At 42.1% G+C, this 14,939-nt stretch overlaps 1 protein-coding gene across 2 annotated transcripts in view; it reads left to right on the top strand.

Moving 5' to 3' along the window:
• Window positions 1-3,128, top strand: part of LOC310789556 (neuronal migration protein doublecortin-like) — a gene marked incomplete at its 5' end in the record, with an annotated part of 45,939 nt that extends 42,811 nt beyond the window's left edge. For both annotated transcript variants that reach the window (XM_083651194.1, XM_083651193.1), the window contains 2 exons: window positions 2,374-2,474; window positions 3,002-3,128. In XM_083651194.1, coding sequence (XP_083507320.1) covers window positions 2,374-2,474; window positions 3,002-3,058 — 158 coding nt within the window. In that variant the 3' untranslated portion in view covers window positions 3,059-3,128. The remainder of the gene's footprint in view (window positions 1-2,373; window positions 2,475-3,001) is intronic.
• Between the last annotated feature and the right edge of the window lie 11,811 nt (window positions 3,129-14,939).

Here is a 14,939-nt window from a genome sequence, read left to right as displayed (position 1 = left end):
TGATCAATAGTGTATAAGAAGAAAGCATGGTGTCTCTGCATGATCAATAGTGTATAAGAAGAAAGCATGGTGTCTCTGCATGAGCAATAGTGTATAAGAAGAAAGCATGGTGTCTCTGCATGATCAATAGTGTATAAGAAGAAAGCATGGTGTCTCTGCATGAGCAATAGTGTATAAGAAGAAAGCATGGTGTCTCTGCATGATCAATAGTGTATAAGAAGAAAGCATGGTGTCTCTGCATGATCAATAGTGTATAAGAAGAAAGCATGGTGTCTCTGCATGATCAATAGTGTATAAGAAGAAAGCATGGTGTCTCTGCATGAGCAATAGTGTATAAGAAGAAAGCATGGTGTCTCTGCATGATCAATAGTGTATAAGAAGAAAGCATGGTGTCTCTGCATGATCAATAGTGTATAAGAAGAAAGCATGGTGTCTCTGCATGATCAATAGTGTATAAGAAGAAAGCATGGTGTCTCTGCATGATCAATAGTGTATAAGAAGAAAGCATGGTGTCTCTGCATGAGCAATAGTGTATAAGAAGAAAGCATGGTGTCTCTGCATGATCAATAGTGTATAAGAAGAAAGCATGGTGTCTCTGCATGATCAATAGTGTATAAGAAGAAAGCATGGTGTCTCTGCATGATCAATAGTGTATAAGAAGAAAGCATGGTGTCTCTGCATGATCAATAGTGTATAAGAAGAAAGCATGGTGTCTCTGCATGAGCAATAGTGTATAAGAAGAAAGCATGGTGTCTCTGCATGATCAATAGTGTATAAGAAGAAAGCATGGTGTCTCTGCATGATCAATAGTGTATAAGAAGAAAGCATGGTGTCTCTGCATGATCAATAGTGTATAAGAAGAAAGCATGGTGTCTCTGCATGATCAATAGTGTATAAGAAGAAAGCATGGTGTCTCTGCATGATCAATAGTGTATAAGAAGAAAGCATGGTGTCTCTGCATGATCAATAGTGTATAAGAAGAAAGCATGGTGTCTCTGCATGATCAATAGTGTATAAGAAGAAAGCATGGTGTCTCTGCATGATCAATAGTGTATAAGAAGAAAGCATGGTGTCTCTGCATGATCAATAGTGTATAAGAAGAAAGCATGGTGTCTCTGCATGATCAATAGTGTATAAGAAGAAAGCATGGTGTCTCTGCATGATCAATAGTGTATAAGAAGAAAGCATGGTGTCTCTGCATGATCAATACAGTGTATAAGAAGAAAGCATGGTGTCTCTGCATGATCAATAGTGTATAAGAAGAAAGCATGGTGTCTCTGCATGATCAATAGTGTATAAGAAGAAAGCATGGTGTCTCTGCATGATCAATAGTGTATAAGAAGAAAGCATGGTGTCTCTGCATGATCAATACAGTGTATAAGAAGAAAGCATGGTGTCTCTGCATGATCAATAGTGTATAAGAAGAAAGCATGGTGTCTCTGCATGATCAATACAGTGTATAAGAAGAAAGCATGGTGTCTCTGCATGATCAATACAGTGTCACATTTAGGTAAAAATACTCACTTTGCTTAAAAACTATGAATCCACAAAGCATTTCTCCAAGTTGTTGGCACTGCAGAAGCTTGTAGATTTGGGAGAGAGTTGCTCGTGTTGAATTTGCACGATCAGATGATAAAGTGTTGTGTTTGGATGGATTGGCCCTTTCCTTAAGGCGTTCAGATTGCTTGTTTTTGGATTGGCTTTTTCCTTTAAGGCGTTCAGATTGCTTGTTTTTGGATTGGCTTTTTCCTTTAAGGCATTCAGATTGCTTGTTTTTGGATTGGCTCTTTCCCATAAGGCGTTCAGATTGCTTGTGGATGCGAGTCAGTCTAAAATTGTAAGTGTTTATTTGACAAAGTGGTGCAATGAACCTAGTGGCATCGAAGCTGGTCAACAATGAAGCTTTATCCGCACTGTGTTTTTCAACTTGCACTGGCCATCTGGCTCATAGTCTTCAGAATTAGTTTTTGTGTCTCATAGACGAGGAAAAAAGTCTTTTAAAACATTTAACACGCAAACTACATCACATCACACCACTCTTAAGATATAAACACAATGTCCCACACAGAAGGGATCCTAGCAACCTGGCAGGACGCGGAGTCGTTGAATAAAATGTCATCTAGTCAGAGGGGAACAAACAGAGAGCCAGTCAGCCACCTAGACCCAGACACACAGCCGCTGTCGTCGGCACCGCCGCCAAGTGGGGCCACGCTTCAGGATGACTTTGCTCCACAGCCAAGCAAGGAGCGCAGGCTTCTCTTAACCCGCATGACGCTCTGTTTACCTCTTTACTCCCTCTGTCTCTCCTCCACTCTCCCTCACTCTGCCCCTTCTCCCCCTCCTCTCTCGTCTGTGCTGCGCGGGCTCTTGCAGCCAACGGGACGGGCTCCAGCAGCCAGCTCTCCACCCCAATGTCCAAGCATTCCCCCCCATCATCCACCCCTACCAGCCCGGGCCTCAACCGCAAGCAGAAGGTACCTATCCACATCGTCACTGATGGAGTCCCCACGATACCATATCACGATACTCAAGTCACGATACAATATGATTCTGATTTAAAAAGTATTGCGATATATTTGGGTTTATTAGCTTTATTCAACTGCAAATTATGTCCCCAAAGCCAGGGAAAGACACCTGTTTTTATCTAATGTGTTAAAGTTTCCACTCTGTTCATCTCACTTCAATCATTTTTATTGCAGCAAAATGGGATTGTCAAGCAGACAGACTGACCAACACTGTGATAAAAACCTGACATAAATGTTGCATGCACTTGACAATTTATACAGTATAATAAAATATTGTGATACTTGGCATTCGTGCAATATGATATATTGCCACACAAATGATTGTGATACTATCCTGTATCGACCCCCCCCCCCCCCACACCCCTATAGTATTAGTCACTGACCCCGCTGTCCCCTTACATCCCATCGCCACTTTGTCCCCTGTTTATGTCCTAACACTCATTTCTAAATGTGATTTCACCCCTGTGTCTCTGTAGGATCTGTACCTGCCCTTATCTCTGGATGATGAAGATTCTCTCGGTGAATCTATGTAGACTCCTCGCAGCCACAGCCTGCCTGCTTTTTGGCCTGAAAGACAGATGTATTTTTTTTGTTTTTTTTACCTCTGCTGCTTTCCACCTTCACTGACAGTGCCACCTGCTGAAGCACTCTTGTCTCTTATTAAGGCCTTAGCCACTGGGGCTATGACACCATTTGCTGCTTGAGAATTACAAACACATACAGTTTTTTTTCTTTGTTTTTTTATCTTGTTTCATTTCTTGATGGAAAATGTACAGCCATGTTGTAAGAATCGACATAAAGTGCACAAGGATTTTGTTTGAAATTTAGCTACGGTTTCTCAAAAGCACTGACAATTCACTAGTAAGACACAATTCACTAATAAGACACAATTCACTAATAAGACACACACAATTCACTAATAAGACAAAATTCACTAATAAGACACAATTCACTAATAAGACACACACAATTCACTAATAAGCAGATTCCATCATGTACATTTTCACTTTGATCTCATACACGTTTTTGTTACAGAATCACTTGGCGATTTCAAGAACAGAATTCCAGGCAGCAATTGGATATTTTTTTTAGGGGTGTTGGTCAGAATTGACTGAAGTTTTATATCACTTGTATTTGTGAAGTTCCTCCATGTCCTGTCTTTCTGCCCTAGGGTTAAAGGTGTGAAAGGTAATGGTATCTTTTTAAGGGGAGGACTGCTAAGCCAGACAGTCTTTCTCTTCTGCTGTAAATACTCTGTATAGCTATCATGACATCTTCGCCCAAATGTCCATTGCTGTGCTTCCATAACAACATCACTAACAATGTCTGTCTAACATGATACAGGGTATGGTCAAAATAAAAGAAAACTCCAAATTAATTCCCGCCACGCCGAGGGTGATGCTTTGTGTGGGTTGCATCTCCTAGCAGAAGAGGATTGTTGGCCACAAGCCAACGCCTTCTCAATCAGAGCACATGTTCCCAAATGAACATGCATGAGAGATGTGTAAAATAGCATTTTTCAAAACCACCGTAAATATAGAGGGTGCAGATTATGAGTCAAAATCGTTATGTTGGCAATGATTGGCCATGAGCTTGTCCTATTAGAGACAAGTAGATGACAACCATGCAAGACAAAGCTTCCCACATCACCCTCAGGGAAATCTTAATGTTGGCATTTCTTCTATTTTGACCCATAGATATGCTATACATGGTATGTACCCTATGTGTTTTAGAATTTCACAAACTGCAGTGCATGATCGCCATGAATGATTATGAAACCATGGGCATGTAAAAAGCTGATTTGAAGGACCTAAAGGTGTGTGTAAAGAACCAAAGGCAACCAATTGGGCCTATTTTGAACAACAAATGCACATATAGTATTTTATTGACAGAGACTAAATAATCCCCTTTTAGGCGTGCTGCTTATTAGTAATTTCCTACTCGTTTACTGGTGACATAGGTCTATTTTAGCACCAACACTGAGTCAAATTCATCAGGTCTATTTTAGCAGTAACACAGTGAGTCAAATTCATCAGGTCTATTTGAGCACTAACACAGTGAGTAGAATTCAGAGACTATAGTGGTCTCAAAGCCAAAGTAATTTATGTATTAGTGACTGATAATTATGGAAAGGGGAAAAGTATGTAAAGTTCTGTAAAATGCTCTGGAGGAAGCACACTTGGAGATTTATGCATGTTACTTCTAACTCATTAAAAAAAAGTCAGACTAAGCCATGATCATTTAAGGCAATTAGATTTTTTTCTTTTTTTACCAGGGCACTAAAAAGTAGTAGGGCTTCTCATATTTTGCATGGCTCAGCATACTGCTTCATCACACGTTTCAGATACAGGGAGCTGGAAACTTAATGCCGGTTGTATCAATCTGTGTGCGGGTTGTAAAATCTTAGAAAAAGTATTGATTTATATCAAGGGTATCCATTTCCTCTAGATTGATCATGGTCAAGTGAGCGATCATACTGACCGCTAGTACTTTCCTCAAGCCTCTGTGTGCACTTTTCCATAGACCTATTCCTTTATTTGCCCCTCACTGCTACTTTTGATGCGTGCCATACTAATCTACCAGAAAGAGCTTTCTCACATTTTGCAGGGAATCAAGCCTGAGAAGCTCTAAATTGGACTTTAAATTCAAAAGCACAAAGTCACTGTATTGTATACTTGCCGGCATTAACAATGCTTCACCACATCAAATTTCAGAAGAAAAAAAATATTGAGAATATCCTGCGCATGTAGCATCGTCTTATAAGCATCGTCTATGCATTTGGATTCTCTTGTAGAGTACGGTAATAGTTAAATCACGGTTTCTTTTAATTTCAGCTTAAATAAGAACACAGTCCATTTGCAACTGGAAATTTCAGTGCAGTTTTTCCATTATGAGACTATGACTATGTCTGGAAGTCATTATGTCTGCAAAGTGATGTGGTGCACTCCCTCTGTCTGGATACGCTTTCAACAGCTACAGTATGCCCGTCCGCTACATTTGACCCCCCAAAAAACTAACAGCCCTTTGATTCTGTCAGCTACACCCTTCTCCTGCAGGGAGCTAATAGAGCTAATAGCAGCTAATCCAACAGTAGGGACACCTCACCTTTTTAATTATTAATCAACATTTTTGTACAAAACCCCCCATTTGTAGTCATTTTTCTGAAAGTATCGGTTCTAATCGGTATCATCTCACTTGCTGTTTAATATCTTTATCCGTTTTACCTAAATTTTCTACAGCTTATTACAGCTACCGCCACCATGTAAGATGGATGGTGTGAATTCATCACCACCATGTAAGATGGATGGTGTGAATTCATCACCACCATGTAAGATGGATGGTGTGAATTCATCACCACCATGTAAGATGGATGGTGTGAATTCATCACCTACAGTGGTGCCTTTTTTTTAGATTGCTGTCTTTTGATAAAAAAATAAATAAACGGGATGACTTAAGACGTGTTCTTTTAACAGCCGTTTGTAAAGCATTTGTAAATGTCTTGAATGAGCTTTGTTTGGTAAAGGTACAGGACACTTGATCTCAGTGTAAATATACTCCCCTCCTGTTCTCTTACATATCTATGCCTTCTCTGGTTGAATGAATGACTTTTATTTCTTGGGATTTTACAATGTCCTTTTTAGTGGTATTTTGCAACAATGTCACAGTGGCTTGTTTCAGTGCTTCATTCAATGTATTAAACGGTATCCTTTTGAAATTAAAATGGTTGCATTTCACCTCTGTGTTTGAAGTTTTTATTACACTATTATGACCTCCAGCTGGCTTTGCCACTGCGGACAGTTAAGCGCACATTTTCATGTCTCGCCCTCATTGTTTGTCTCACAGCACTACACCAACATACTGCATATCCATACCAATTTTCCTATTCAGTGATTAATCCATAGTATATTCAAATGTGTTCCCCCGCAGAGGCAGGCATAACACAGTGCAGACGTGTACATGCACAATGATCATGGCAGCTGTTAAATGACTTGCAAAGCTATAAGTATAAATAGATAAAAAACAGTTTTATTTAGTTCATGTGGAGCTCACCATAAGGCCATCTTCATCTCCATGGTAACTGGAAATCTCTTACTTGAGACTGGTGCATCAGAGGTGGCCGAACAAAACGCTGGGCCAGAGGCCAACGTGTTGGGAGGGATAAAAAAATACCATTGTTAGTAATGATATTGAAACAGTGTTAAATGTAGTTTTAACAACCAATTCCACCCATGTTCCTCTAGTCACCTTCACATTGGGGACACAATTTGCTCATTCAGTGACCTCTAAATGTTAACAATAGGCATCTATGAGTGCTCATCTTGTCTGAAGATAATACAACAGGCATATGGTAACATGCCAATCAACAGTCCAGATAATCTGCTGATATCTTTGCATTATATACTACATCTATTATCAGGCACCCCATTCTCACTCTTAAATTCCCAACATCTTGATCTCACTTTGGTGGTTCTGAACTGGAACTGCACAGTTATAGTTTTCTTGCACATTTATTCTTTGTCCTTGTAAAAAGCATGCACGCCCCCTTCCTTCCTCTCCTAAAACAAGACTGAGTCTGACATGTTGAAGTTTGAATAAGATTGAATGTGGCTCTGGCGGCCTCTGCTGTAGGGCCCAAGTATGGACAATACATTCTGTGTGTTTTTTGTGTCCCACCTCTTTTCTTTTATTAGCAATGGACAAAGATACTGATACTGTACAAGTTTTACTTTAGTAGAGGTAAAATTACTGTTGTAAAAACTTAAAAATTAAAACTAGTTAATTTAAAACTTATTCAGAGTAAAAATTACTGAGTTACAGTTATAGGAAAGAACATTGTTACAAATTATCATCTCTTCCATACAGTTCTATAAGGATGAGAGGACAGAATTAAAACTAGATTTCTTTTTAAATAAATAAAGCAATATTTCTTCTTGGCTAACTGACCATTCAGTGCAAAATGCTCAACAGTCTGAGTTTATGAGTAATGACTGACCAGAGGAACCCCCTGACCCAGGGGGTTCCCCCGTACATAACCCCCCACTAAAAACATGCAGAAGATCTTCATCCGACCAGTAACGACAACATCTGAAGTTGGTCCAATGATGGTCCAATGAAGGTCCGCGGGCGCTGGAAAGAAATAGCGACCACTGCTCCTGGCCTGCCCCCTGGAGGAAAGGACAAGCCTGGATGGGTCAAATGCAGAGGACATATTTCACCGGCCACCGTCAGCATGAGTGTGTGTAGTGGCCGCATGCATGTGTTGTAGTGTGTTCGTGTGACAATAAAGACGGGCTGCCGTCTGAAATCGTGTGTTTCTGATACAAAAAACTACCAAATCTGTACTGTACCTGGTGTGATTTAGTCAAAACATACTTCCATAATGGTATGCTTTTCTCAAAACATAAGTAAAAAGTATAAATCACTGATTTAAAGAAATGCTTTAAAAAAAACTACAAAAAGCGACTCAATTACAGTAACAAGAGTAACTGTAATTGAGTTGCTTCCACCCTCGATGACACATGTTGACCTAGATGAGTTTTCTGCCATCTGCTGGCTGCTTGGCTGTTTGGCACTTCTCCTGCATGGAGAGTGTAGTAGAGTCACTCAAGACAAAAGACCTGGGAGGAAATTATGCTAAAACTGCCTTTGAGCTGCTGGTATTCTGCAAAGCAAAGAAGTTGGAAAACAAAATTCTGTCACTTTGCCTAAATGTTAGGTATGGCATATGGTATACGTGTTGTGACAGAGAGAGGCTGTTGGCAATTAAACAAGAAATCCTCCATCTGAAGCAGCTCAATTGGCCTCACTTCCTGGCTTCAAGTAGAGCAGTGGTTCTCAAACTTTTTCACATCAAGGGCCCCTAAACTGACACAAATTAGACCACGGACCCCCATTTGATAATATTTCATCCCAGGAACCCCCAACTGATTGCTTTTGTGACGACCCTCCCACTAGTTAGTCAATTATTGTTTTAACTTTTACTTTGCTGGGTGCCTCCCCTCATTTGTTACTTCCTTGAGCCGGGTTGTAACATATGAGGGGAGTCGTACACCAAAGTAAAAGTCAAAGCAATAATTGATTAACTACAACTAAGGGAAATAACTAGAGAACACAAACTACATTTTAAATCAACAAACAAACAAACAGAACAAGACGGGTCTGAAGTTCTTCTTAAGGCCAATGAGTGCACCAATCAGGCTAATTGCCCCAACACCAGGCTCCTCCTGCAAGACAGGGATAGGGGAGTGAGAGGGTCATCACACTTTTAGATGTTTAATTACAGAAAGTGTATGAAACCTATGACCAAAAATAGTCAAACATTCTGTCATTGTGTTACTTATGGTTGGAATTCTAGTCGATTTTTGCCATACTGACTAAATCACTATAATGAGACAAATGGCTGACTGATTCATCGTTAAAGGTCAAGCAGGTTAATTATGAGAGAAACTGTAAATTCAAGCCAATAGGAAAGCATCTGCTCTAGTAAAAAGGACTTGTATCTCCTGAATTCATAAATGTGCTCCCTGGCCTGTGGTCCGTTACAGTCCACTCAATATTTGGGAACACAAAAAACTGCTGCAATCTCCGATGACATATCAAGCGTGTCAGATGATGTCCCTGTAACCAACACCCTACCAGATGCTGTTACAGTCAGACACCCACTTCTCATTTTCTGTGGAACCGTTTCAGATTGTTCCATCTTGATGACATCATGGGGTTAAAGGCCCCCCGGCTTCTGGCTTTACAGGACAGATTGTTTGTGTTCTGTCTGGACCATGGTCTGGACCATGGTCTGGCTGGACGGCAGGTGCGGACTGCACCATCGGGCGCTTCGGGCAGATGCCTGGTGGCCTGGCATGGCATGGCCTGCAATTTTTTTTTTCTTTGCAGGCCAGGCCACTCACTGAACAGCAGGCCAGTATGTATAAGTGTTCCTAGTTGTGCAGATAGCAGGCAGGCAGGGAGGAATGAGTTAGTTTATATTAGGCTATATTTAAAAAATCCCATTGGTCAAATGTAAACAGTAGTGGCTAAACTGAAAGTATGGGTTGGATTGCTTTTGGGGTTTTCTTCACAAAAGTGGAGAAGGAGGCAGAAGCAGCACTAGCACTGCAGCAGGTGCTCCTGCAGAGCTGGAGGTGGTGTTGAACTTATCAGAATCAGGAATCTTCAGGTAGGCTACAATTTCAGAGCATAAAGTGAAACATGTAGGCTATGCTAATTGCTTTCACATTAATGTGCTTTATGGGATTATCAGTAGGACTGCACAATACAGTTTAAAGTGGAGATGAAGCAGTTTGCTTTTATTATTTTTGTATTTGCATTTAACCACAGACTAGACGAGACAGGACACTGCACTCTTCCTTAAATTAAGTTTGCTGTGAAGCTTTTGTACAGAGGCATATTTTTGTTTTTATGTCTTCATATTATACTTGCAGTTATCTAGGCAATGTTGAATTATATTAGTGAACAAATAGGTAACATGTAACATCACGTTATATTCACCAAATTTTGCTTCAAACAGCCCAAATGTTTCATGTGTGTCCGTGTGTGTTGGCCTGGCCTGCATGGTATCTAATGCCCGGCCTGATTAGAGAAATATGTTCCTCTTTAACAAACACAGCTTCCGTTATCTCTCTCACAGGAGTCAGCTCTGAGGTTGTGAAGAGTTTATAGAATTTCCAACAACCAATGTGCTCAACCCCCAAAAAAGTGTTGATTCAATTCACTCTGCTGGATCACTCCATGGGAAGAGGTTTCAATAGAATATAAATTGACCCGCACTCAGGAAAAAAAACGTTGATTTATTTTATTTTACATGATGTCGATGGTGCAGCCAAGATGTTTCGGCCACTGCCTTCTTCAGTAGCTGCATATAGTGTAGATTGATGACAAGGGAATAGTCTGATCTGTGAGCTTAATATATAACAAGGCATCTCGCGCGCCCGATGCCTAGACTGGCTCAGCTCGGCTGCTGCGTCACCGCGCCTGCCCTATTGTTGTGTGTGCCGGTGTGTGTGTGTGTGTGTGTGTTGCTCACTCAATGTTATTGCATCAGTGATGTCACAATGCCTCCTTGTGTGTGTGTGTGTGTGTGCCCTATTATGATATCACTGATGACATCATCAGTGTGTGTGTGTGCCCCCCTATGACATCACTGATCAGTGTCACAATGCCTCCTTGTCTGTGTGAAGAAGGCCTACGCGCCGAAACTGTTTGTTGCTGTGCTGCTGCCCTACCCAGACTGTATTAAACCTTTGAAAGGACTTTTTTGTGTGCTGGCTTTTTCTGCTGATCATCACTGATGACATCATCACTTAACTCAGCCAGGAAGGATGACATCACTGATGACATCACATCATTAGGTAATTAGGGCAATCACATAATAAAAAAATCCGGCTCCGTCAGGTCACCCGCACCCATGCTCTTTACACCCCCTGAAAGTTACACCCCCCTAAAACGGCATAGCCGTGGCTGGCCCAACTTCTGCTCACACACACACATGGATGCGCACACACACACATACACACACAAGCCGCTTTCACACACAGATAGCGCAAAATTGCAGTTCAGAAGGCCCGCAAATCCGGCAGCCTCGACACAGAAATTGTTTTCACACACAGGCCAGCAGCACCGCCACATTCCCGTCCTACGGTGTGCTTTCAGGCGACAGCCACCGGTCCCGGGTTGAAATGGGGCGTGAACTATTAGTGAGAAGGGCATGACGTAAACATAAAGCATCGGCGCCTAGTGTGATGTGTAACATACGCGCCGGGCAGCTTCAAAACAAACAACATGGCGATCGACACAAATGCTCTGGTTTTGGTAGCTGTTCTGCAAAAGCAAGCGAAGTTAATAACATTCCTATTCCACGTGATGTGCAGAATGGTGGCTACCTGGAGGCAAAGGGAAGCCACGTTAGAGGAGAACCAGAAAAGAAGCAGGGAGCAGTTCGAGAAAGGAAGTCGCGCGAGGCTTAAACTCCGCAAGAGGAGACGTGCGATTCTTCTGGCACAATGTGGGCTGATCACAGAAAGAAGAATGTGGAGAAGAGAGAGACCACACGGGCCCGTGTTCTGGGCTTATGTCCTCAACCATTTCGATGAAGATGAGTGGCGGGGTCATTTTCGTATGTCACAAGATACTTTTGGCTTTATTGTTGAACTCATTGAGCCACACCTGAGGCGCAGGACAACAAACTGGCGACAGGCTCTGGAACCTCGGCTTCGACTTGCCGTTGCTTTGTGGTGGTATGCTACCCCATGTGAATATCGATCCATTAGTTGCCTTTTTGGCATCGGTGTCTCCACTGTGTGTGTGTTGGTACGCCAAGTTACCAGAGCATTGAAGACTGTACTCTTTAAACGGTTTATTGACCTGCCGAGTGGTGCTCGTCTTCAGGAGGCAATTGACGCATTTGCCAACCAGGGCCAGGGCTACCCACAGTGTGCTGGTGCCAGGGCCAGGGCTACCCACAGTGTGCTGGTGCCAGGGCCAGGGCTACCCACAGTGTGCTGGTGCCAGGGCCAGGGCTACCCACAGTGTGCTGGTGCCAGGGCCAGGGCTACCCACAGTGTGCTGGTGCCAGGGCCAGGGCTACCCACAGTGTGCTGGTGCCAGGGCCAGGGCTACCCACAGTGTGCTGGTGCCAGGGCCAGGGCTACCCACAGTGTGCTGGTGCCATCGATGGCACACATATTCCCATCATCGCCCCCCAAGTCGACGCACCAGCCTACTACAATCGGAAGGGCTGGCACTCCATTGTCCTACAAGCTGTTGTTGACCACAAATGCTGGTAAGGATCAGGGTCTGTGGTACATTTTCGGCCTTGCAAACATTGTACATAGCCACATTTAAACACTGTTTATGTCTTGTATTAAGTTGTATATATATTCTTTCTTACTTATTGTGTTGTCTGTGTATCTTATGTAGCTTGTCCACCAACTACACCAAGCCAGTTTCTGATTCTGATTAATGACCTGTGTCTTTTTTTGTTGCTCCAGCTTTACAGATGTGTATGTGAGTTGGCCTGGTCGCACACACGATGCTCGGGTTTTTACCAACTCGCCCATCTACAGAATGGCTGAAGAGCAAGGCGGGTACCTCTTCCCACGTGAAGTAAGTACATACAGTTTGATCTGCAAATGTTATCTGATTGGTGTGCCTGTGTGTTTACTGCATTAATAACTAATATCTATGTTTAGATAAATCCACCATTTCTATTCAAAATTGTTTTATTTCACAGGGGCACACTGTTAGAATCAATCTTCTTTTACTGCTTGTCCTCCCTTACAACATCCATAAACCTTCTATTTGGCCTTCCTTTTTCACTCTTCCTACACTGCACATATCCAACCCTTCTCAATCTGGCCTCTCACCTTGCCAACTGTCCAACACGCGCTGTTCACCCCACACATAAACACATACTATACATCTGCGCAGCATTACTCTCTCCACAGAACTCCATCGCTGTGAACGGAGGGGAGATCCCTGTACATCTGATTGGACACCCAGCGTACCCCATCCAGAAGTGGCTGATGACGGGGTTCACCAACCACCATGTACTCGATGAGCAGCAGAGAACCTTCAACTTCAAACTCAGCTCGGCAAGGATGGTTGTGGAAAATGCCTTTGGCCGTCTCAAAGGTCGCTGGAGGTGCCTGGCCAAGCGAAATGACATTGATACTGCATTTATGTCTGATGTTGTTGTAGCCTGTTGTATTCTACACAACATATGTGAAATCAACAAGGAACACTTTTTGCCAGAGTGGAACACTGAGCAGCAACCTGACTTCCCAGCCCCTGACAGAGATGCTTATCATGGTGCACATGCACAGGGTCACCAAGCTATCCGTGAAGCCATTATGTCCATTCTGTAGGCTATTTACACACTGTAGATATCAAATTTCCTTTTTTCCACTTTAGTATATGCTTTAGTATGTAAATACATATTGATACATTTGTTTTTTTTCTATTTTTTGTCAAGTGACATTTTTCAAGATGTTGGCTTTCTTATTATATCTAACAGCCAATCTAACAGCCAATGTCATTGTTATGGCAACTTGTATGACTCCTGTCTCCTTCGTGTGAGGTGGCTATTTGCTGTGAATAAAACTTGACTTTTGAACTTAATTTGGTGATCCTTTCTTGATGATGAAACAACTGTAAAAAAAAGAAGAAGGTGGATTTAGAGAAAACATTTTTTCAGATTAACCTGTTTTTTTGTTTTTGTATGTTTGTTTTGTTTTGGTCCGAGTGAAATGGTCTGTGGCAGGGGTGGGCAACATTTTTTCCCAGGGGGCCATACTGACTTACATCAAGTAAGCGAAGGGCCACACATTGGACACCATGCCTGCCATACACTCCCTATTGTTAACCCTCTCTCTCTCTGTGATTGATAATTTCTCCTGTTAATCCCCTGATATAATATAATATATACTGTGATAAAAATCCAATGGCTCAGCAGCAGATTAGATTTATTAACAATTCTGCCTTTTCTTTATTTTGTTTTTTTTCTTTTCTTTTGAGGATGTTGAGGGACGGATTGAGATGGTCCAGGGGCCACAAATAAATAAATGATGAAATGATACACTCCCTAAACTGATACCAATCACATCACTTTCAAGATTTTGTGCCTGGGTCCCCCATCTGATAAGATGTTTACTTTAGATGTATTACAGACCCATGACAAAAAAGCCATCCTTGTCCTGCTTCCCCTCTCAAATTTCCCTCCATCTATATGCTAAAGACATACTTGAGGCAGACAAGAGGATGATCATTGTTCATGTAAATTAACCACTCAACAGTTGATGTCACAATGTGCTTCGATGAGTGTCTGCTACATTTCCTGAATGAACACTGAATGTACACTCGTTATATCCACCCAGCTCCTGCTTTCCTTCTCAAAGGCCATGATTATCATATGGTTGGGGTGGGGAGAGATGGGGGAGACAATTATCAGATAATTGTCCATATGTTAAGTGACCTCTCTCACCCATTCATGTCACAATGTGCATGATGGCTGTCTGTCTGCAATAGATGCGTAATGTACACTCTACATCCACAACGATGCTGGCTTGCTTCTACACCCAGGCTGCCCAATTTGGGGCCTGGGGGCCAAACTTGGGCCATGCTCAGTTTGTATTGGCCCTCCATGGTTTAGAAAGATTAAAAAATCACAACTGTCTTTCAGTGCATTTCGATTTCGAATGTAAACTGTCTATACTATAGAGAGGTCCAGTAACGAGTCCGGAAATCATCGATGCTAACGCCCCTGGTTCTAAACAGTTTTCGCCTATGGGAGTTTTGAATGGGTTTTTGGCGCGATGCTTCTAATAATCTCTCTGGGCAACGCTGGCTTAATCAAACGCGAACCAGTGTTTAGTAACATCATCTTCACACATGAAGACCACT

Source organism: Poromitra crassiceps (assembly GCF_964638095.1).
Source record: "Poromitra crassiceps genome assembly, chromosome: 1".
NCBI classification, from domain to species: domain Eukaryota; kingdom Metazoa; phylum Chordata; class Actinopteri; order Beryciformes; family Melamphaidae; genus Poromitra; species Poromitra crassiceps.
Note: the sequence above shows the minus strand (reverse complement) of the source record. Positions and strands in the feature narration are given on the sequence as shown.